General features: G+C 42.4%; 1 protein-coding gene across 13 annotated transcripts; it reads right to left on the reverse strand.

Moving 5' to 3' along the window:
* On the reverse strand, nt 1-23,970 carry ZNF45 (zinc finger protein 45). Of its 13 annotated transcripts, none has more exons than XM_059382369.1 (14): nt 23,678-23,970; nt 22,970-23,215; nt 21,866-21,954; nt 21,093-21,175; nt 20,264-20,321; nt 12,362-12,792; nt 11,948-12,116; nt 11,010-11,063; nt 10,605-10,645; nt 8,153-8,281; nt 7,275-7,401; nt 6,462-6,557; nt 4,302-4,432; nt 1-4,199 (listed from the first exon to the last, which is right to left on the reverse strand). In XM_059382369.1, exons 9-14 carry the CDS (start codon nt 10,617-10,619, stop codon nt 2,604-2,606), a joined length of 2,094 nt encoding a protein of 697 aa, XP_059238352.1. In that variant the 5' UTR covers nt 10,620-10,645; nt 11,010-11,063; nt 11,948-12,116; nt 12,362-12,792; nt 20,264-20,321; nt 21,093-21,175; nt 21,866-21,954; nt 22,970-23,215; nt 23,678-23,970; the 3' UTR covers nt 1-2,603. The 13 variants fall into 13 exon arrangements, with proteins under 13 accessions (XP_059238352.1, XP_059238346.1, XP_059238344.1 ...); XM_059382363.1 differs by adding an exon at nt 15,807-15,932 and having other exon boundaries at nt 1-4,432; nt 12,362-12,677; XM_059382361.1 differs by adding an exon at nt 22,553-22,599 and having other exon boundaries at nt 1-4,432.
* Nucleotides 23,971-23,979: the final 9 nt, after the last annotated feature.

The raw sequence follows: 23,979 nt of genomic DNA on the forward strand, positions 1-23,979 counted from the left end.
TTGAAATTTGAAAAATTGTACCATTTAATTTAGCACCAAAAAACACAGAGTATTAGGTATAAATCTAGTCTAATAAAATATGTGCAGAATCTATGTGCTGAGAACTACAAATTATTGACAAAAGGAAATGGAAGTGTCCTAAACAAATAGGCAGATACTCCATGTCTGTGGCTTAGAATATTCAATATTGCTAAGATGCTAAGTCTCCCTAAAGTTATCTATATATACTCAGTGCAATCCCAACAAAATTTCCATCAATTAGTTTATTTTTAAAAATCACAAAACTTATTTTAAAAATTATACAAAAGTTAACAAATTAAAAAGGCCAAAACATTTTGAAAAAGAAGAATGGAGTTGGAAAACTCACACCATCTCATTTCAAGACTTAAATAAGGCTACATATTAGCAAAATGATAGACACATAGATTGATGGAACCAAGCAGAGGCCAAAAGAAGACCTACACGTATGATCAATAGATTTTCCACAAGGGCTAACAGAAATTTGATGTTAAAAGGATACTTAGTAAGTGGATGTTCACGGACCAAAAACCACGGTCCTTGACCTCACACTTTATAAGATGAACTCACATGGATCAGAGACCTAAATGCAAAAACGTGAAACCATAAAATTTTTAGATAAAAAAAGGAGAAAAGTCTTAGTGACCTTGGATTGGGCAGAGTTCTTAGATCTAAAACCAAAAGCACAATCCATGGAAGATGAAAACAGAACTTCATCAAAAACAAAATTTCTACTCTGTGAAAAACACTGATAATGGAATAAAAACACAAAACACACAGAGATAAAATATTTGCACATGTAACTGACAAAGGACATATGCCTGGAACACATAAACTCTCAAAAATCAAGAACAAGAAAACAGTTCCCAGAGAAAATAGATACACATACAGGACACATTCAGATATAAAAGATGCCCAACACAGTCATTAGGAAAATGCAAATTAAAACCAAAGATGTCACAATAAACCTTTTCAAATGGTAAAAGCAAAACCCTAATATGCATTGATGGTAGGAATGCAAACTGGTATACCCATTTTAGAGTTGTTAGCTTTCCATACAGTTAGACATACTACACAATTCCACTATTTAAATTTTTACTAAGACAAAGAAAACCTGTGTTGACACACATATCTCTTTGCAAATATTTATCACTGTTTTCTTCATAATCGCTAACAACTGGAAACTCAAATATCCTTGAATTCATAAATGGATAAACCAAACACGATTCATCCATACACTAGACTACCATTCAGCAGAGCCACACATCAAGATTCATGACTCTCAGAAGCATAAAGTGAAAGAAGCCAGACTTGAAAGATTACATACTGTATGATTCCATTTTAGGACATTCCAAAAAAAGTAAACTATGCAGACAGGAAACAGGCAGATGGCTGCCAAAGGCAGGGAGAGGAGACAGGGAGAGGGGTTGACTACAAGAGTACAAAGGAATTTCAGGGTAGGGGGTCGGTCTTGGAAGTGTTAAAACATCTTGATTGAGTTGGTAGTAATACAATAGTAAGCATTTGCCATGACACAGAATGATATACCTAAGAGTCGATTTTACTATACCAACTATTCCCTAATAATAATTTTACAAAAAATGTTAGCTTGTAGAATTTTCATAGATGTCTTTTATCTCACTGAGGAATTTTTATAATGGACACTGATTTTGTCAATCTTACTTTCCTCAATCTACTAAAATGATCATATATTTGATCAAGAGAATCCAGACATAAGAGGACACACATTGAACCAAAGAACAGACAACTAATGTGAGGTATAGCAATCAAACTTGATGCCACTGGAGGTGGGAATGACTAGAAATGTACACAAGGAAACATTCTGGTTTAATAGAAATATTGTATACATTGATTTTGGTGATTACATAAGTGTATACATTTGTCAAAATTCATGAAGTTGTAAAATTGAGATTTATGCATGTTACTGCATGCAAATTATACCTCAATAAAATGTTAGCATATAAAAGTGCTGGTCACAACCCACTGAAGTGATTGGGGACCTACTGGCAGGTTGATAAACACTAGTTCACAAGACCTGCAGGGTTGGGAAAATAAGCCCATGGGTACAACTTAAATGTCCTCCAAGCCTTGCAGAATTCCTCTTCTAAGCACATTTCACAGAAATTTTTAAAGAAGAACTGAATAAAAATTTCACATATGACCATTCTCCCTTTCACTCATTTAACATTACTAAATACCTACCATGTGTTAGGCACTGAAAACACGGAATAGATTTGGCAGTCAACAAATCCCTATGCTCTTGCGAGCTGATACTCTCATGGAATATAAAATTCTGGCACTTCCCTCTCAGCCCTTCAGTCAACTTCAGATCAGATGCGTCCTTCCTAAGCCTCACTTCCGTCTATTATCTGCTAAATGTCAGCGTTCTGAATGAAGTCCTTATGTCACTGCTCTCATGAGGCTTTTCTGCTGTGTGGTCACCCAACCACTGTGACATGTCAAGCCCTGGCTAAATACTGACTCTTTTATAAAATGCTTTGTCTTCTAGGACAGTTCTGATAATTAGACTATTTCAGCACCCATTTGAGGTATTAAAACACATTTTACGGAGCTTCTTTCCTGTGCAAATTGTCTGGAGAAGGCAAGTCCTTATCACCCTCATCATCAGCATGTACTCGCTGATGAATTATAAGACTTGAGCTCCAACTGAAGCCCTTCCCACATTCCTCACATTTATATGGTTTTTCTCCAGTGTGAACTCTCTGATGGGCTTGAAGGTATGAGCTCCAACTGAAGACCTTACCACACTCCTCACATTTGTACGGTTTCTCTCCGGTGTGGACCCTGTGGTGGGCTTGAAGATAGGATCTCTGTCTGAAGCGCTTACCACACACATCACACCGGTATGGCTTCTCTCCTGTGTGGACTCCACGATGAGCCAGAAAATTTGAGGCCCGACAGAATCCTTTCCCACACTCCTCACACTGATACGGTTTCTCCCCCGTATGGCACCTCTGGTGGGCTTGAAGCTGCGAACCCACACTGAAGCCCTTCCCACACTCTGCACACTGATAGGGTTTCTCTCCCGTGTGGACTCTCTGATGCACTTGAAGACTTGAGAACTGACTGAAGGCCTTACCACACTTCTCGCATTTGTAGGGTTTCTCTCCGGTGTGGATTCTACAATGAACGTTAAGATCTGAACTCCGGCTGAAGCCCTTGCCACACGTCCCACATTTGTATGGTTTTTCTCCAGTGTGGCCTCTTTGATGTGCTAGAAGATTTGAGGCCTGACTGAAGCCTTTCCCACATTCCTCACATTTATAGGGTTTCTCTCCTGTATGGACTCTGAAATGAATGTTAAAATCTGAGCTACGACTGAAGCCCTTTCCACATGCATCACATTGATATGGTTTCTCACCAGTGTGGCCTCTCTGATGGTCCAGAAGATTTGAGGCCCGGCAGAAGCCCTTCCCACACTCCTCACATTTGTAAGGTTTCTCTCCAGTGTGACTCACCTGATGGGCCTGAAGGTGTGAACCTACACTGAAGCCTTTCCCACACTCTTCACATTTATAGGGTTTCTCGCCTGTGTGGATTCGACAATGAATATTAAGGTGTGAGCTGTAACTGAAGCCCTTGCCACATGCCTCACATTTGTACGGCTTCTCTCCAGTGTGGATTCGCTGATGAGCCTGTAGTCGCGAACGCCAGCTGAAGCCCTTTCCACACTCTTCACATCTATAAGGTTTCTTTCCCATGTGGGCTCTCTGGTGGACTTGAAGATATGAGCTCTGACTGAAGCTCAGCCCACAGTCCTCACATTTATAAGGTTTTTCTAATGTGTGGACTATCAGAGGAGCTTGACAATGTGAGCTTTTCCCGATGTTCCTCCCACATTCCTCATATTTGTGTGAATTCTCTCCAGTGGAGACTCTCTGGTGATGGTGAAGAGATGACCTCTGTCGTAAACCCTTAAACGATGTGTCATAATTCAACAATTTCTCTCCACTATGGACCCTCTGATGGGCTTGAAGGCTTGAAAGCCGACGGAAGGTGTTTTCACATTTTTCACATTTATAGGGCTTCTCTCCTACATGGGCTGTCGGGTTAGTTTGAAGATGACAGCGCTGAATGAAACCTTTCTCATGCTCCTCTGCCTGGTAGGTTTTTCCTCCCGGATCGTCTCTGTGGGGAACCTGAAGATGTGAATTCTGATTAAAGCCTTTACCAAACCCCTCATCTTTATAGAGTACATCAGCTCGTTTTTCCAACTGAGAGCCAGTTCCTTGAATACTGACCATAGAATCTTGGCACTGGGCTAATTCCTTTGTAACCTGTTGCCAGATCTGCGAGCAGAACAGCTCTTCATGTGGCAGGAACTTTGATCCAATTTCTTGAAGAGTCTCCAGGTCATTTAGATTCTTGTCTCCTAAAAGAATAATAAGAATTTAGAGATGAGGCATATAGACACTTGGTTCAGAGATGTCAGGGCTATAAACTTAGGTCCATTGAGAATCATACTAAGTTTAACATGGAAGAAACAGGTTAGAAATTTAGTGGCTGCAGATCAAGATTCCTAGGGAGTCTCTATAAAGAGACTTCATCTATAAAGATGAAGCTGCACTTTACTAAAAGCCTTGTCTTTGCTTCGGCATATGTCTGATAAATAGCTTCCACATAATTCTTCCTGTTGTACGCACATATGACCAAACGTTCAAAATGTTTAGTAAAACTGACAGATTATCAGAAAATGTCCCCAGGCAATGCTGAAAATCTTTGCTTGAAAATTATTTCACTGCAAGTCTATTCTATGTTAGAAGCCTTAAGGCACTGGGTTGGTTGTAAAGACACGTGTTTGGGAGAAGCTATCTTATCACATTAAGTGCCTAAAATTCAGAGTATAAGCAGAGAATGGCCTTTCACCTCCTACTGGGAAATATTCTTCAGGACAGTAATGGGGGAAGAGGTTTACAGTACCATATGTCATTCCAAAACCTCACAGCAATAAAGTTCCTATCACCTCCAGGGGGGAAAAAAGTGACAAATCAGAAGTTTAATCTTTTACACCAGAGCAAGAACTTGTGAGGAGGAAATGAACAGGGTATGGTACAGATTCTCAAAGTCAATACTGGTCAGGAAGAGTTATGTTCTCCTTGGAACTCTGTTCTACCAATAGACACACACCTAGCTACCTGCTTCTTTTCAGATCACTCGTCAAATCATACCTTATCCACAAGGCCTCTTTTCCCATCCAATTTCCAGCAGTAAATTCTCCCTATCCCTCAATACTCCTGGCCATCTGCCTGGCATCTGCTTTACCCCGTTTTGTTTTTATTTTTTTGTTTTTTGTTTTTTTTTTTAATATTTTATTTATTAATTTGACAGAGAGATCACAAGTAGGCAGAGAGGCAGGCAGAGAGAGAGAAAGAGAAGCAGGCCCCCTGCTGAGCAGAGAGCCCGATGTGGGGCTTGATCCCAGGATCCTGGGATCATGACCTGAGCTGAAGGCAGAGGCTTTAACCCACTGAGCCACCCAGGTGCCCCAACCCCGTTTTGTTTTTAAACAGCACATATTACATCTGACGTACTATATATGTATGTCCATTATCTTTTTGTTTTATGTCTTCTCCCACCTGAACACAGCAGCCACAAGGACAAGCATTGTCACTGCTCCCAGAACCCTGTCAGTATCCAACAAAGACATGCTGAAAGAATATGTAAGTCCCAGTTTGCCTTCTTTATGGAGTTTGAACTAAGTTTCTTTTTTTTCTTAAGATTTTATTTATTTATTTGGCAGACAGAGATCACAAGTAGGCAGAGAGGCAGGCAGAGAGAGAGGAGAAAACTGGCTCCCCGCTGAGCAGAGAGCCCGATGCGGGACTCTATCCCAGGACCTTGAGATCATGACCTGAGCTGAAGGCAGAGGCCTTAACCCACTGAGCCACCCAGGCGCCCTCTTATGATGTTCTGATTTGAGAAGAGACCTACATGAAGGAAGGGAGAGGCTGAGAGGATGACAGAGAGAAAGGGCACTTCTTACAGAAGGAAGAACAAGTAGAGAGAGAGGCTGATGAAGCAGGGCCGTGAGGGGAAGAGTGGAGCGCCAAAACTGGATGGAACAGACTGACATGGGGGCAGGTGACAGGTCACGTGTGCGGAGTGATGGGGGCAAAGCAAGGAGCAGGAAGTGGGACATCATAAGCCACTTGAAGTACTCCGCTTTTACTCTGAATGAGTTAAGAAGCTACCAGAGATTCAAGCAGAGGACAGGATCTGACAAACATACAGAAGAATCACTTCGAGTGGAGAATGATTATAAAAGAGCCAAGGAGCAAAATAAAAAATTAAAAAAATTAAAAAAAAAAAAAAAAAAGAGCCAAGGAGGGGAGGAAAAGCACGAGAGACTGCTGCAGAGTTCACAGTGGAGGCGACAGGAAGCACGGCCACGCGGCTCTCACCTGCGATGCCGCGGCCCTGGGTTGCTGTCTTTCCCATCTGAAGCTTTTCTCCCCTCTCGCACTGGAGTATTACATGTGGGATGAAGGGCTGATGCCCTGTCAAAAGGTAAGGACAAACATTTAAAGTTTAAAAATTACTAAACTACTAAAAATGTGGTTCTAACCATATCATTTTTAGGACATTAAAATCAGTGATTTCCAAACTGTTAATTACAACCCATCAGAAGACGATGTTTGATGCAAAAATCCAGGATATGCGGGCCTTACCTGTAAATTACTGGAAAAAAAAGTCTGTTTTCTTCAGACTCTTTCCACCATTTCTCACATGATTTTCAGCAACGTGCAGTTATTGCCAAGGACTCGACTATTTTCTACCCTATTTCATTAAAAATGCTGGTCCAAGGAGAGCCTGGGTGGCTCAATCAGTTAAGCATCAGACTCTTGATTTTGGCTCAGGTCACAAAGTCAGGGTCCTGTGACTGAGCCCTGCATTGGGCTCCATGCTAGGTGTGGAGCGTGCATGGGATTCTCTCACTCCCTCTCCCTCTGCCCTTTTGCCCATTTGCACATGCATACATACACTCTCACTCTCTCAAAAAAAAAAAAAAAAAAGCTAGTACAATACGCTACATATGTGTCATGAGAGATGACCACAGCAGTCATTGAATCAATTTACAGCTCATTTATAAAACACACTTTGATGATAGAAGACCAGAGAAATGTCATCCAGTTCAAGAGCTCCAAAGGATATATGCATCCAAGGATACAATAAACACTGCAAGGGACTGAAGTCCACAGGGCACCTGTCCTCACCCACAGAGAGCAGGTTCCTGAAGTTCTCCAGCATCACGTCTCCGTACAGCTTCCTCTGGGCGGGGTCCAGCAGCCCCAACTCCTCCTCCGTGAAGACCACCGCCACATCCTTGAATGTCACCGCCTCCTACAACACCAAGCACACGCAAATTCAATCTTGCACCCAACGGCTGCTGGGAGGAGCACTGAGAAAACTGGAAGGGATGTGTAGGAAGTAGTTTCAGATTCTAAGAGACGAAAGTCAATTTTACTACAATATAGGTAAACATTTCAGGTAATACATACTGTATCACATTAGATTTTTTTCTTTCCAAAATAAATACTAAAAAGAACTTTCAAATAAATATTAGCCTCCTGTGTTAATTATTTTCTTAGAATAAGTTTTAAGAAGAAAAAAACTGCAAAATCCAAGAATATGCCACTTCAAAATTATTATGTACGATGGCAGGTTTCCTCCTTTTCAACTTTTTCTGTATTTTATTCTTCCCCTCAGAAAATTTAAGTAGCCCTAATTCTCCACACCATACATAACACTGAATATAACGAACGTTTTTAAGTCCTATGTAATCTGATTAGTAAAAAACAACTTATTTTTCATTTTGCGCTTATTTGCCACTTAATAAATGATCACATTTTCATATATTTACTGGCCATTTTTATTTCTTCTTCTTTACTACCTTGCCAGTCAAAGTCCTTTGCTCATATTCCAATCAGGGTTTTATTTTATGACTGTAAAATTTCTACTAGAGACTTTAAGCTTTTTTTAAAAAAACATATATAAAACATATTTTAAAAAACATACATAAAAACTCATGTTTTGCTATTTTTCCTGGATAGCTCTGTGTACGGCATGGTTTCTCAACCTTGACAGTACTCACATTTGGGGCCAGATAACTGCTTATTGTGGGGGCTGTCCCCTGCCTTTTTGGCAGCAGCCCTGGCTTCTGTGCAGTAGAGGCCGAAGCCTCCCTCAAGTTGGCGACACCAGAAATGCTGCCAGACACTGCCTGGGGGCAAAAATCACCCATGAGTAAGACCAGCTGGTGTGCAGTAGAGTCTTAACTATTTTACATGGAAACTTTGTGTTCATCATAGGAGCCCTGCATGTCCAGGAGCCGAGCAACAGAGATCCTAAAGGAGCCACTGAAGAGTGACCATGAAGAGGCAGTCTCATTAGCTGTGGTGTCTTCTGTACACAACAGCAACTAAGCACACACAGAAAGGCCTAAGTCCTCAAGAAGAATTATTTTCCCTTGCCTCCCTCTTTATCCAGAGTCTTTTGGGATCCGTTGGACCTTTGGTTTCCTGTGTGAGCCTAAGGAGTTTTCTAAAATTCTACAATCTTGTTTCTTTGGAATTAACATGCAGGGGCGACCACGGACTGCCTCTTGAGGCTGGTCGGAAACTAAAGGCAGTAAGAAAAGCATCAGTATGTCTTCCTATACTAGTACTTTTTAAAATTAAGAACACTATTACTTTGATAAAAAAATAAATCAATAGGTAAATAAAAAATATAAATCAGGGGCACCTGGGTGGCTTCGTTGGTTAAGTGTCTGCCTTCAGGTTAAGGCATGATCCCAGGGTCCTGGGATCGAGCCCCACATTGGGCTCCCCACTGGGCGTAGAGTCTGCTTAAGATACTTGCTCTCTCAAAAAAAAAAAAAAAAAAAGATTCTTGCTCTTTCTCTCCCTCTGCCCCTCCTGCTCATTTCCTCTCTAAAACAAATAAATAAGTTCTTTTTTTTTTTTTAAAGGACTCTAGTTTTCTTATGGGAAAATACAGAAGAATATTTTCTCCATGTGACACACCAGTTATGCCTGGCTACACTAGGCCAAATCAGAGTGTTCTATGTGCAAAATCCCCAAGGTACCCCTAGCAAGTGTCCTTTCTCAATTTAGATTCCTAAAGCATTAAGAACAAAGAATAGCAAATGCCTCAACCTCAAAATTCCTTTTTGAGGAAAATGGTTATGTTAGGAACATATTAGTACAATATTCTTTCAAGTATGTAAAAATCAGAATTTATTATAATGTCACTTTCCTGGTTTTGCTTTTTTAAGCTTTTATTTAAATTCCAGTTAGTGGGGCACCTGAGTGGCTCAGTGGGTTAAGCCTCTGCCTTCAGCTCAGGTCATGATCTCAGGATCCTGGGATTGAGCCCCACATCGGGCTCTTTGCACAGCAGGGAGCCTGCTTCCCCCCTTCTCTCTCTGCCTGTCTCTCTGCCTACTTGTGATCTCTGTCAAATAAATAAATTTTTTAAAAAATATCTTTAAAAAAAAAATAAAATAAAGTAAATAAATAAATAAATTCCAGTCAGTTAGCATACAGTGTACTATTAATTTCAGGTGTACTATAGAGTGATTCAACATTTCCCTACAACACCCGGTGCTCATCATAACAGTGTTCTTTAACACAGTAAAAATTCTAAATGACCAGGGCGCCTGGGTGGCTCAGTTGGTTAGGCATCTGCCTTCAGCTCAGGTCATGATTCCAGGGTCCTGGGATCAAGCCCCATATCAGGCTCCCTGCTCAGTGGGGAACCTGCTTCTCCCTCTGCCTGCCCCTCTCCCTGCTTGTTCTCTTTCTCTCAAATAAATAAATAAAATCTTAAAAAAAAATTCTAAACGACCTAAATGTCCAAAAATGGGGCAGAAGTTATGAGACACACACACACACAGACACACACACACAGAGTCCATCAATTCAAGGGAATATGATATAGCCATTAAAAATGTAGGGAATAGGGGCACATGGGTGGCTCAGTGGGTTAAAACCTCTGCCTTTGGCTCAGGTCATGATCCCAGGGATCATGATCTGGGATCAAGCCCCGCGTCGGGCTCTCTGCTCAGCAGGGAGCCTGCTTCCTCCCCTCTCTGCCTGTCTCTGCCTACTTGTGATCTCTGTCTGTCAAATAAATAAATAAAAAATCTTAAAAAAAATGTGGGGAATAAAAAAAACTAGGAACTATAATATTAATTAATTAGAAAAGCATAATTTGAAAATTTTAACTATATAACTATTATAACTATATGGTTACGAATGCATGTAAGGAAAAGAACATGGGAAAATGAAAACAGTTTTTATAAGGAAAATATAGTAAAGTGGGAGGATTTTTTCTACTGCTAGTGACCTTTCTCCTCTATTTTACTTGTGAAATTATGAAATAAAATAACAAAAATTAATCTACACTAAAATAAAAAGCAGCAATCCTCTGGCACAGAAGAGATTCTGAAATGCCTGCTATTCTGTTTAACCATTTTCAAGAATGCATCTAATCGCAGAGAAATGAGACAATGGTTTAAAATTTAGAAAGGAAGCCCAACTCACCTTGAACTTGGTCATTTTGCCCTCGTCCTTCTAAGGAAGGGCTGAGTCCAGAGAAGGTACAAAAGGGGAAGGAGAAAAAAAAAAAAAGCCATCAGCGTCTGGCCAAGACTGTCCTTAACCCATTCGACTAACATATTATCACTACCCATATTTCATGCTTCACATCAAAGAGCCATGGTGCCCTTTCCTCAGGGGGCTTGATGGGCAGAGGATGGTCTGGATTCCTGAGACCACTGATCCCTTTGGCTGAGAGCCCCTGCACAATGAACAACCTGCCCAAGCACACACAAATTCTCCTTGTCACTTTTAGGGTATGAATCTGATTCTAGGGAGCGTGGATGTGGAGAATTAAATACCCAGGTTGAGAAAGTAATCACCGGGGTCAAATGTTTTAGGTTCACTTACTAGCTGTGAAATCTTCGACAAATTATTAATGTCTCCGTGCCTCAATTCTTTCATCTGTAAAAATGGAGGGATTAACAATGCTTATTTCATAGGATTGTTTTAAGAATTAAATCAGCAGGTACAGGGCGCCTGGGTGGCTCAGTGGGTTAAGCCGCTGCCTTCGGCTCAGGTCATGATCTCAGGGTCCTGGGATCGAGTCCCGCATCAGGCTCTCTGCTCAGCAGGGAGCCTGCTTCCTCCTCTCTCTCTCTGCCTGCCTCTCTGCCTACTTGTGATCTCTCTCTGTCAAATAAATAAATAAAATCTTAAAAAAAAAAAAATCAGCAGGTACAGGACACACAGAACACTCTTAGGGTATCTTATTTCTTAGTAGCTGTAGAAAAGCAGATAATATTCACTAACATAAAAGCTGTCCTCATAAATGGTTTCTATCAATGGAGCCTTTGGAGGCTGTCGCTCTGTCCTGCAAAAATCACCTTTAACCTCCGAAATATACTATACTTTCTTGGTCAGCTTACTTAACGGGATGCCTTTGCAATAAGATTTAAGATTACGTGGATGACTTGTTTTCCTGCATAAAATAAACAGAACCTAAAATTTACCCTTTTAACCATTATTAAATTTGCTATTATTATTATTATTATTCACTATTAAGTTCATTAACCGCATTCCACCACCCATCTCCAGAACTTTTTTGCCATCCTCAACTACAACTCTGTACCCATAAAACAACAGCTCCCCATCAGTCCGCCCCTCAGACCCTAGTAACCACTACTCTACTCTCTCTCTCTGAATTTTACTATATGGACACCCGTGGGCTTTTCTGTTTTTGTTAACAGAGGACTGTTTTTTGAAAGATATGAGACCTTGTCAAATTTACTGTTAAAAGCAGGACCTTGAAAAAGACTCTCAAAAGCTTAAGAAGAAGTAATAAAAACCTGTGACTCAGGGGTGCCTGGGTGGCTCAGTAGGTTAAATCCTCTGCCTTCGGCTCAGGTCATGATCCCAGGATCCTGGGATTGAGCTTCGTATCGGGCTCTCTGCTCAGCGGGGAGCTTGTTTCCTCCTCTCTCTCTGCCTGCCTCTCTGCCTACTTGTGATCTCTGTCTGTCAAATAAATAAAAATAAAATCTTTAAAAAAAACAAAAACCTGTGACTCTGCAAGACTTATCTACCCATAAGTGAGGTGATCATTGTCATTATGTCATTCAAACTAACAAGGTATAATAATCCTAGTAAATAATTAAAAACAACAAAAACAGCAGTGGGTGGCTTTAACTGAGCACCAAGTACGTGCCAGGGACCTTACGAAGCACCTGGCACACCGTTTGGTGAAGGTACTGCCCACATACCTATGATGAAGTTACTGTTGCACAAGTCGTGTGACTTTGGTCCAACTGCCTACACCTCTGTGTCCATCCTCAGATACAACAAAGAGATCAAAACAGAATTTCAGCCAGAGGGTTACTGTGCTGGAATAAATGAGCTAATCTGTGCGATGCCTCTGGCATGGTACCGGCATTTTGGAAGTTCCCACTTGATGACGAGGACTGTGGCTTCCGTTTAACAGATGAAGAAACTGAAGCTTGATGAGGTCAAGACACACAGGCGGAAGTGGAATCCAGCTCTCACACCAGAACTGGTATTCTAGATGCTTCTCTGCTGCTTCTGAGGACAAAAATACACTGATGGGACTCCAAGAGGTCTCACAGGAAGAGAAACGAGAGCTGAGAGTAGGGTTGACAGACACGGAAACGGGGAGACGACTCTGAAGCCAAAGGATCTGCTTGAGGGAGAAGAGAACAGTGCTGTGAAGGGTGTAGGCTCTGGAATCAGACCACCAGTGTGTGAATACTGCATCCCCAACTTGCTAATACTTTGTGTCTCAAAGCGCAAGCTAAAACTGGAGATAATAATAATGGCAACAATAACATTACCAACCTCAGGGGAAGGGAAGTAGGTCTAAGTAACTATATGTCAGACACTTGGAACAGCATCTGGTGGCTTAAACATGCAACACAAGTGACTCGTATGGCTGCTCGACATGGAACACCCAAGGAACCCCTTCCTCGGGGTAGAGACAGGCAGAGAGTGGGTTAGATTCCTGAGATCAAGCCTTTTCTAGCTGAGCACCTCTGGGTAGTGAACCACCACCCAACCACACAGGTGGCCTGGATATAAGTTCTCCTTTTCACTCTCAGGGTAGGACTGATTCTGAGGAGGGTGGAAACTGAACATACAATAATCAGGTTAAGAGATTATTATTGGCCAATTGTTGGTTAATTTGTTACTTATTAGTTAATTACTATTACTTACTCCTCCATCTTTAGATACAGGAACCCTAGTATGGAAAAGGGCAATGGAAAACTTCCCAATCTTGGCAGAAACAGGCTTCTGGGATCTGTGCTTCACTTTGTTCTGACTCTATTTGCCCAAAAACTTTTGCTCAGTAAGAAGTGTTCTGCAGGGAGCGCTTTCCATCACCTCTGGGAAAAGGGGGATAACTGGTAAATCAATCTTGTAATTAATACTGACTCAGCTTTGTAGCTCAAGCACTTGAAACAGTGCTTGGAACAGGAACTGCTCAGGAGACACTCAGCAGTCCGTGTCAGGTTCTTAATGAATGAAGATTTCTTTGAGTTATTAAAAAAAAAAATTTCTTTTTAGAGAGGGAGGAAGAGAGGGGGGTGGAGAGGCAGAGGGAGGGGAAGGGAATCTTAAGCAGACTCCACACCCACCATGGAGCCTGACATGGGGCTCTGCCTCACAGCCCTGAGATCACAACCTGAGCCAAAACCAAGAGTTGGACACTTAACCAACTGAGCCAGCAGGCACCCCTGAGTTGTAAAATTTTGAGGCTGATCCCAGGTGGGAGGATTTGGAGAGCAGGTGTTTTATTTCCAAGATTTTCCTCCAAGTCTTTCACAATATTTGCAAGACCAAGGTCAACTTTGGAAGGAAAAGAGCCTCTGGATTTTTTTCCTAAGATTTTGTTTCTTTATTTTAGAGAAAGATGGCGAGCACAGGTAGGAGGTGGCACAGAGGGAGAAAGAGAGAGGGAATCCCAAGCAGACTCTACATCAAGCCCAAAGTGGGGCTCAATCCCAGGACCCCGAGATTATAACTTGAGCCCAAATCAAGAGCTGGACATTTAAGCAACTGAGGCACCCAGGTGACTCCTTTTCTTTTCTTTTTTTTTTTTTTAAGATTTTATTTATTTGAGAGAAAGAGAGAGAGAGTCTGTGCGCATGCACGCACGCTGGCACGTACACATGCATGAATTGGGGGGTACAGGGAAAGGGGGAGAGAGAGAAGAGCATCTGGATTTTTAAAACTCCCATCTCAGGGCCCCTGGGTGGGTCAGTTGGTTAAGCGACTGCCTTTGGCTCAGGTCATGATCCTATAGTCCCAGGAGTGAGTCCCATATCAGGCTCCCTGCTTGGCAGGGTGTCTGCTTCTCCCTCTGACCCTTCCTCTTCTCATTCTCTCTCTCTTTCTCTCATTCTCTCTCTCAAATAAATACATAGAATCTTTTAAAAATTAAATGAACTAAAACTACCATCTCAGAAAGGTGATTTCTGCTTTTCGAAGTCAGTACCTACATGGACCTGGTACGAAATCCACACAGTGTGTCCATCAAAATATTCAGAGCAACTAGCTCACTGCCTACATAATTAGCAATAGACAGGTTAATTTATAAATTCTTCATTAAATGAGTTTATCAATTCACTGAACACTTATGGAAACCTCACTAAAAGAAATATAACCGGGGCGCCTGGGTGGCTCAGTAGGTTAAGCACCTGTCTTTGGCTCAGGTCATGATCTCAGGAGTCCTGGGACTGAGCCCCACATCAGGCTCCTTGCTCAGTGAGAAGTCCCTCTGCCCTTCATCCTGTTCATGCTAGAGTCTCTAGTGCTCTCTCTCTCTCAAATAAATAAAATTTAAAAAAGAAGAGAGAGAGATACAACTTGCTAGTTTGGTGATTATACGTTGCTACCTGGCAGAGTAGGGTATGGGGTCCTCTGGGTCCCCTGAGGCCCATGGAGCAGGTTCTACATAAACATAGCTTTTGCTGAGCTGTGGGGGATGACCGAGTTCTACTAGACCAAGAGAAGTAGAATCACTGGAAAACCTCAGGAGAACAAATTGCTATATTGGGAATGAATACAAATCAGAGGCAGCAACAGATAAGCAGGTGGGTGGGATTCAACCTCCCTCGATGTGAGTCCCAGTTTTATCTGCAAGGCAGCAGGAAAGCCTTGAGGAAGGGAGGGTAAAAGATCCCTTTGTCTTGTAATCAGATTATTCTCTCAACAGAGAGATTGGAAGGGGAAGTGGCTGGGATCAGAGAGGACTGTTTGGAGGATGAAGTCAAGAATCATTTACTTCTTGGAGAGAAGGGAAGATGGTGGCAAAAGCAGGAGGACCCTAAGCTCACATCCTCCCATGAATACAACTGGATAACCTGGAAATTCCTACATACCCCAGTCATCAACCTAAACACTGACATAACAAACTCACAAGTAAAGGTAGAAGCCAAGAAGTGTGGAGCCTTGGTTTGGGAGAGAAACAGATCGTGGCTTCAGTGGGGAAGAGGGAGCTATGGTTGTGGAGAAGTGTGAGAGACGCGAAAATGAATCTCCCATAGCCATGGTCTCAGAAAGCAAGAGGGGCCGCATTTCAGGAGTTCTTGCAACCAGCAGGGCTGAAAGCCTGTATGTAGTCTGAAAGGTCAGTGGGCCTGGCTCAGGCAGAGCTGGAGACATCCTTCTTGGAAAGAAGGCAGGACACAATACCTGCGGACATACAGCATGGAGGCAGCGATGGGAAGTGCAGAAGTGCGCCTGGGGCACATAGTGGGTAGGTTGTCTGCTCATCCTGAGAGTGTGTTCCAGAGAGGCTGCATTCCTGGAGAGACCCTCCTGGAACAAAAAACTGGCAGGAGCCACTGGCCCTCCCTCACCCGTCAGCATAAACACAGAGCCACTTGCAGGAACAAGCACAGCACTGACACTCCCTCTGTAACTTCCTTACACCAAGCAGAGCACACGCCACACTCATAGGAGACACTCCCCGAAGCACCAGGCACTGGGGAACAGAGAACACTACATGGCAGGACACTACAGGACTTCTTCTTCACAAAGCCATTACCCTCCAGTAAGGGAGATGTCACTGACTTTCTGAACACAGAGAAGCAGGCACAGACTTAGACAAAATGAGAAGACAGTGGAATCTGTCCCAAATAAAAGAACAGGGCAAGGCCACAGCCAGACATCTTAGTGAAAGAGATCTAACTAACATGCCTGATAGAGAATTTAAAGTAATGGCCACAGAGATACTCAGTGGACCTGAGAAAAGAGTGGAGGGCACTGGTAGGCCATTAACGCAGAGCTACAAGAATAACAGAGATAAGAGGGTGAATAAATTAAATGAGAAACACACTCAACGGAATGAACAGCAGGCTGGAAGAGGCAGGGAACCAATTAATGACTTGGAAGACAGAGTAATGGAAAGTAATCAAGCTGAACAAAAGACAGAATAAAGAATTCTGCAAAACAAGAATAGACTTAGGGAACTCAGTGACTCCATCAACATAGTAACATTCAGATTATAGAGATCCCAGAAGAGAGAGAAAAGGGGGCAGAAAAGTTATTTGAAGAAATAATGCTGAAAACTTCCCTAATCTGGGAAGGAAACAGATAACCAGATCTAGGAAACACAGAGAACCCCCAACAAAATAAAAAAAAGCAGATCCACACCAAGACATATTGTAATTAAAATGGCAAAAAATGTAGAGAAACAAATTTTGAAAGCATCAAGACAAAAGTAGTTTCTGCGAGCACTCAGTAGGAAAGGAACTCAACAAAGACTTGCAGAATGACTGCTGCAATGAATAGCTGACAGATATGTCGTGTTGATCAGGGCCTTATTATTTATCTCCTACTCTATGCTATAGTCAGTTAAGCATCCGACTCTTGATTTCAGCTCATGATCTCAGGGTCATAAGATCAAGCCCCATGTTGGGCTTAGTACTGGGTGGAGAGCTTGCCTGGTATTTTCTCTTTCCCTTTCCCTCCACTCCTGCACAAGTGCTCTCTCAAAAAAAAAAAAAAAAAAAAAAAAAAAAAGGCATGGTAAAAAGAGGTGAAGAGATAGCAGGAAGGGCTGTTGCAGAATAACTTTTTGTCATGGATGCTTCTCGTACATTTGACCATGAAACCTGAACCAAGCAAGGGAGAGCCCATCATGCAGAAATCTGGTACTGGAAGGATGTGGAATTCAGCCAGAGAGAAAACAGAAAATATTTTTTGTTAAGAAGCATGAGTCTGGGGTGCCTGGGTGGTTCAATGGGTTAAAGCGTCTGCCTTCGGCTCAGGTCATGATCCCAGGGTTCTGGATCAAGCCCCGTGTTGGGCTCTCTGCTCTGCAGGGAGCCTGCTTCCTCCCTTCTCTCTCTCTGCCTGCCTCTCTGCCTACTTGTGATCTCTCTCTCTCTCTCTGTCAAATAAAAAAAATAATTTTAAAAAAAAAGCAAAAAAAAAAAAGCATGAGTCTGTTCTCTCTACCAGTGCTTCTCAAATTTTAATGTTCCATGAATCAAATGGAGACCCTGGAAGGTACAGAAACCTCTGTCTCACACCTAGAAATTCTAAATCAGAAGATCAAGGATGGAGCCGAAAAATCTACATTTTTAACAATATTCCAGAGGATGCTGATGCTGTTGGTTTCTGGGTCACTATGAGAGTAGCAACAGTCAAAACAACCCTCCAGATATCCTCGGACAGACTAAAGACTTGAGGTTTTCCCCTTCAACTCTTCTTCTAACCATAACAGAGCAAAAAGTTAAGAGAAAGTAAATACACTGCAATCTTCTCTTTCTCTCTGGTTCTAAAAATGGGATTAGAATCAAGGTTTGTTAGGATCGGAAAGAATACCAAGGGCACTCTAAGCACCCAATTTTACCCACAAGGAAACTCAAGCCATTCATAAAATACTCTCAATTTTTGCTGACATTTAATAGCAACTGACTTAGTACCTACCATGGCACCATTTCCACGAATGTTGTACATGTGCTATCTTATTTGATCTTCACAAGTCTAGAGATTGAGACAAATCATCCCCATTTTACAAGTAAAGAAGATAGAGCACAGAGAAATAGCTCTGTTCATGATCAACCAGTGACCAATAGAAAAGTCAAGATTTTCACCCAGAGCCTTAACTACTAGGACTGCGGTTCTCAACTTGGATAGCACATTAGACTCAAAAAGGAACTTAAAAAAAAAAAAAAAAAAAAAAAAGGGTTCAGGCCTTACTACAACTAATCAAATCAAGTCTGTGGAGGGGGGCGACTGAGGTGTGCACTCCTACACCCCTCCTACTGCCCCAGGCCACATTCTCATTGTCTGGTTAGGACACTGCACCAGGCACTAAGGAACCTAGGCAATATGGCGCCCAAGCCCTTGTCTTATAAGCAGCGGTTGTCAACTCTTGTGTACATCGCATCGTAAGGCCCGAGATTCCATGTGCTGCCTATACAACTTTGAGCCTCACAGGGCCCAAAGGCCTAGCCATGAGTTACTCTGTTCTCTCCAGATATGGTCCTGGCCCCTGATGCTGGGGGAAAGGCTCCCACCCAGCTACTTCCTCTATATATGAACCAGGGTCTAGATTCAATACTATCTGACATCTTTTATTCCAACCTCACCAAGAGCCTGCTAAATCACAAAGCCAGTCTGTCAAAAACCCAGAGAGCACACAAGAGCCCTCATTCTCCTGACCACTGACCCCAACCTGCCTCTTTTCACTAGTACCCAATACAGATGTCTCCACCTGGTTATTTGCTGCCTCTCTAGTCATAAAAGCAAAACCCCCTTCCTCTCTCTGCTTCCCAACCCTGCATGTAACAGGCTTCATATGGTCCTATGTAGCAGGCTATGCCTCTTGGTTCTGGGGGAACCATAGTGTTAAAAACCTTCTTTCTCAATGGAGTGAACCTCTCCATGTTGCCACACAATAGCCTGTATAACTTTAAGACCCGAAAAAATTCACTCTACCAACTGGACCAGATGCACCCCACTCAGTCCTCAACCTAACAGCCTTTACCTCCCTGCCAGCTGTCAAATTATTCAGACAAGCTAATCAAATCTTCCTTCAGGAGCGAAGGGTCACTTTACATTCCTGTCACTACAAAAACCCCCTACTACAGTCCCTGCTGGTTTACTCTATTTTGGGCGCAAGCCCCACACGGCCCTACACGGCATGTAGTGTCCTCCGCCCAAGGGCTGTGGGTAAGCTGCTGCCAATGACACCTGCCCAGTGTTGGGTGTTACGCCTTCAGCCATCTCATACTACTTAGAACAAGGATTCGCCTTCCTACACAGGGTGAATAGGAGGTGATCAGAACAGCCTCAAAATCACCCAGAAAGCTAATAAACACAAAAACCAAGGCTCACTGATACAGTAAAACTCCTAGATCTTTGTAGTCTCTCTATTTTTGACCCAGTTCCCTAAAGTGATTTTGATATGACCATAGTTTGAGAACCACCATGTCAGTCTATCCTGCCTCTCCAGGAGTTGTCTGAACTGCTGAAGGACATCCAGAAAATCAAGGGCAGGGTTAGACCTGGCACTGAGGCCTCCTAAGTCCAAACTCTCTGCTTCTCTCCATTGTATGATGCTCTCGGAGGCCTAAGGAGCAAGAGTAGCTCATGAATGCCCCTGAAGGCAAATCCCCGGAGTGAAAAGAGAGCTTCCATGAAGACCAGTGCGATCTGACAAATACAATGCAAGTTCCATAGTATAATTTAAACGTTTCTAGTAGCCACATTAAAAAAAGTTAGAAGAAGCAACTGAGCTCAATCTTAACAATATATTTTATTTAACTCAATATATCCAAAATATATTCAGCCTACGATCAACATAAAAATTCAACCTGCAATCAACATAAAAATTACTGAGACATTACACTCCTTTTTTTCATACTAGTCTTTGAAATACATTGTGTGTCTTACACTTACAGAACATCCCAACTAGCACTAGCCATATTTCAGGTGCTCAATTATCACATAACTTGAAACTTTTTAAAGCAACTGAGACCAAATAACCATCCCCCAGGGACTTTCTGGGTTCAAGACAGCAAATTAGTGTTAGTTATAAGTTTAACCAATGGCTATTACAGAAACTATTCATTTTTGTTCAACTGAATGACGGAACTAAAGTAGGGAAAATGGTAGGCAGGTGAAAAAAAGAATACCTTAAAATCCCCTTTGCCCTTTCGATAACTTGCTGCATTTTTCATGTCACATAGCCACCTATAATAGAAAAAAAAAAATGTTAGTTTGTAATATGTCGAGGATTTACAACATCCTAAGCTATGTCAAGCACTTTACATAGCATTTCTCTTTTAATATTCACAAAAACTTTAGGAGGTGGGTACTGAGAGTCCTATTTGGACAGGTAAGAAAACAGAGGCACAGAGAAGCTAAATACTTTGCCCAAGGTTATCCAGTCAGAGTGCCAGAGCTAGGTCTTAAACCAAGCTGCTCAAGTTTGATCCTGTTTTGCCCGCTACTGACTGCCCCCTCTCCTGCCCCACTGCTTGTTTTCTCGCTCTTTCTGTCAAATAAATTAAATTTTTAAAAAGATTTTATTTATGTATTTGACAGAGAGAGACACAGCAAGGAACGGAACACAAGCATGGGGAGTGGGAGAGGAAGAAGCAGGCTTCCCGCTGAGCAAGGAGCCCAATGCAGGGGTTCGATCCCAGGATCCTGGGAACGTGACCTGAGAAGACAGACGATTAACGACTGACCCACTCAGGTGCCCCAATAAAATCTTAAAAAAAAAAAAAAAAAAGAAAGAAAGAAAGAAACATTAGCATCAACTTGTTTCTAAGAAAATTTGTTTTAGACCATGACATATTGGGCATAATGGTACATCAGCTTCTGAATACTCTTGAAAAAGTGGGTGGTATTCCGCAGCCCACCACAAGTGAGATCAAAGATAAGGAATGTGAATATAGATTATCTTCCTATTTTCTTTCCTAATCCCAGGCTGGGACTCCCCCTTCGATGGCTACTCACTGAATAACTCTTCTCTGCTAACTTCTAGGTTGCTGCTAGGCACTCTGGAAAGAATATGACAAGGTCCTGGAAAACAGCCGTCCCTGAAGCCAACAAGAGAGAAAAGAAATCAAAGTTATATGCCAGTGGCAAAAGCAACCTCAAAGGAGCAAAGACAACCCCTCATCTTCCCTAACTGCAATTCTTTCTAACCTTCTCCTATGAGTAATATTCTCATTGCCAAGACTGAAAACCTTAGAGTTGCTGTCGATATCTGTGATGGACTGAATATGACCCCCTAAAACTCTTATGTTGAAGTTCTAAACCCCAGTTCCTCAGAATGTGATGATATTCTGGGTTCAAAAGTCAGCAAATTAGCAGAATATATTATATTTGGAGATAGGCCATTTAAAGAGGTGATTAGCTTAAAATGAGTTTTTTAGGGCAGTTCCTAAACCAATCTGGTTTATGTCCTAGTAAGAGGACATCTAGACACACAAGAGGGACAAAAGAAGCAGGCACGTAGAGGAAAGGCCATGTGAGAGGACACAGCGTGAAGGCAGCCAAAGGGAGAGGCCTTGGAAGAAACCAAACCTGCCAACACCCTGATCTTTGACCTCTAGCTCCAGATGTAACAAAATAAATTTCTGTTGCTTAAGTTCATTACACCAATCCTGATGTATTAATAAAATCTCCCTTCCACTGGTTTTCATATATAAACAATTTGTGATAGCTTTTCAGTCCCACCAACTCAACATCTGGGTTTGCTTTAAAATACTCAAGGAGAAAGGCACCTGGGTGACTCAGTCAGTGAAGTGTAGCCAGTGTCTTCTGGAGATTTTCTCTCCCTCTGCCCCTCCTCCTGTGCACGCTCTCTTTCTCTCTAAAATAAATGAATAGAATCTTTTAAAATACTCAAGGAGAGCTATGAAATGTATAAGCCTGATGATTCACAGACCTGTACCCCAGGGGGCAAATAATACATTATATGTTAATTAAAAAATGATTAAAATAATCAAAGAGAAAAAAAATATGTGTGTGGAGAGCAGAGAAGCAAAAAAAAAAAAGAAAAAACTAGCAAGGATTGACTCAGGGTGATTGTTACATAGGAGTTCATTATATCATACTTTGGGTATGCTTGGAAACTTCCACAGTAGAGTTAAGGAACTAACTATAAATACTGGGGTAATAATATCATAAAATAAATAAACACACATTTAAAAACTGCTAAACAGAATGCACTAAAATGTTTTTAAAAACTGTCTATATTCTAGATTAGGAGTTATTCTTATTGCTTTTCTGTATACATTTTTATATTTTGTAACTTCTCTAAGATGAGTGTGCATATCTTCCATAATGAGAACATGAACTATAAATATTGTCTGAAATAAAAGGAAATGAGAATGCTTCTAAAATTTTATAAAAAGACCAGACTCATGAATCCTGCTTTCAAAATACTTTACATTAAAATTCCAACCTACCTCTGTAACTTGATCCCAAATGACTTGACTCCTCTGCAGCCAGTTTCCTATGGTTAAATATTTATATAGCTTATTTTTCTGTTTTGTTTCCTAATTCCAATTTGAGGACTTCAAACTTTGGGGCCAAGGATATCCACACATAAGGCACACACACCCTGGATTCAAATCCACTTCACTCACTAGCGGTGTGACACAGGATAAGTAACTTAGGCTCCTCTGCCTCCATTCTCTCGTCTGTACAATAGAGGCAGTAACAGTATTCACTTGAGAGGGCTTTGTGAAGACTGCGTTAATTTTTATAAAACCCTCGGGACGATGCTTAGCACTCCAGGTGTAACCATGAAGACCATCACTCACGTCCTGTGCATGTTCTCCATATTTTCTCAATTATTTAACAGTTGCTCATGAATGAAATACCTTCTATCACCGTAGAAGAGGAAGACGAAAGCGCAGTACGGTCGCAGCGGGGCTCTGCTGCCAAGGGGTCCTCTTTCAGAAGTCAGGAGGCGGAAAAGAAAGGAGCCTGAGATGCTGCAGTCTGGTCTGTGGCCCTGCAAAAACCGCAGAAGGTATATGTGGGGGACGCTCTCTTTCTAAAACACGAGTCAGAAGTAGTCCGGGCAGAGCCTCCTGTCCCGCATGGATGAGAAGAGCCAGTGCCACCTGGAAGAGTTTGCAGAGAGGTAACTTTTCTGACTACTACTGTAGTGTTTATATTCACAACTGACACCCTGCCACACGTCCGAACTGCTCCAAACAGTTCACTTACACTCTATGCCATGGATTTACAAGACAAATGTGTAAGGCAGGTAATATCCCCGCTTCCAGGAAAGGAAACTGAGGCACGGAAAGGTCAAGTTCTAGGAAGTGACAGAGCCGTGTGGAAGGGGAGGGAAAGCGAGCTGGGCGGCGGGGAGACGGGTCCGCCTCCAAGCCTGAGACCCGCGAAGCGCCCCAAACGTAGAGGCTCCGGCGAGGGGAAGGCAGGCAGCCGCCCCCGCCCCTCAACCTCGATCTCTGCCACGGGCCGAGGCTTTTCCTCCTTGTGACCTAGGGCCCGGAGCCGCTGATCTCATGCCAGGTCAAAAACTTAGAAAAGGTCGCGGAGTCCCGGGGATCACTCACCTCCCAGAGAGAAACGAAGGCCGCGATGTTAACCTCCCGCAGCGGAAATACCTCCGACTCTGCGGAGCTCCTGGACTACATTCCCCAGCATTCCCGAGAGGCACCCGGGCCGCTGTTCCGCCCCCGCGTGAGGCGGACAAGCCGGTTCCCACACCTACGGCCGGAATCCAATCCGGAGTCCACGAAAGGAGAGGGCTTCGCATTCTTGCCCTCTGGTAGCCGAATGCTTCCGAACACACAGAGCACTGTATTACGCTCTCCCATTTCTCCAGCGGAGCAAATAGTTTTGCGCTTTCCCGGAG

The sequence above is a fragment of the Mustela nigripes genome, chromosome 17 (genome assembly GCF_022355385.1).
Source record: "Mustela nigripes isolate SB6536 chromosome 17, MUSNIG.SB6536, whole genome shotgun sequence".
Taxonomy (NCBI): Eukaryota; Metazoa; Chordata; class Mammalia; order Carnivora; family Mustelidae; genus Mustela; species Mustela nigripes.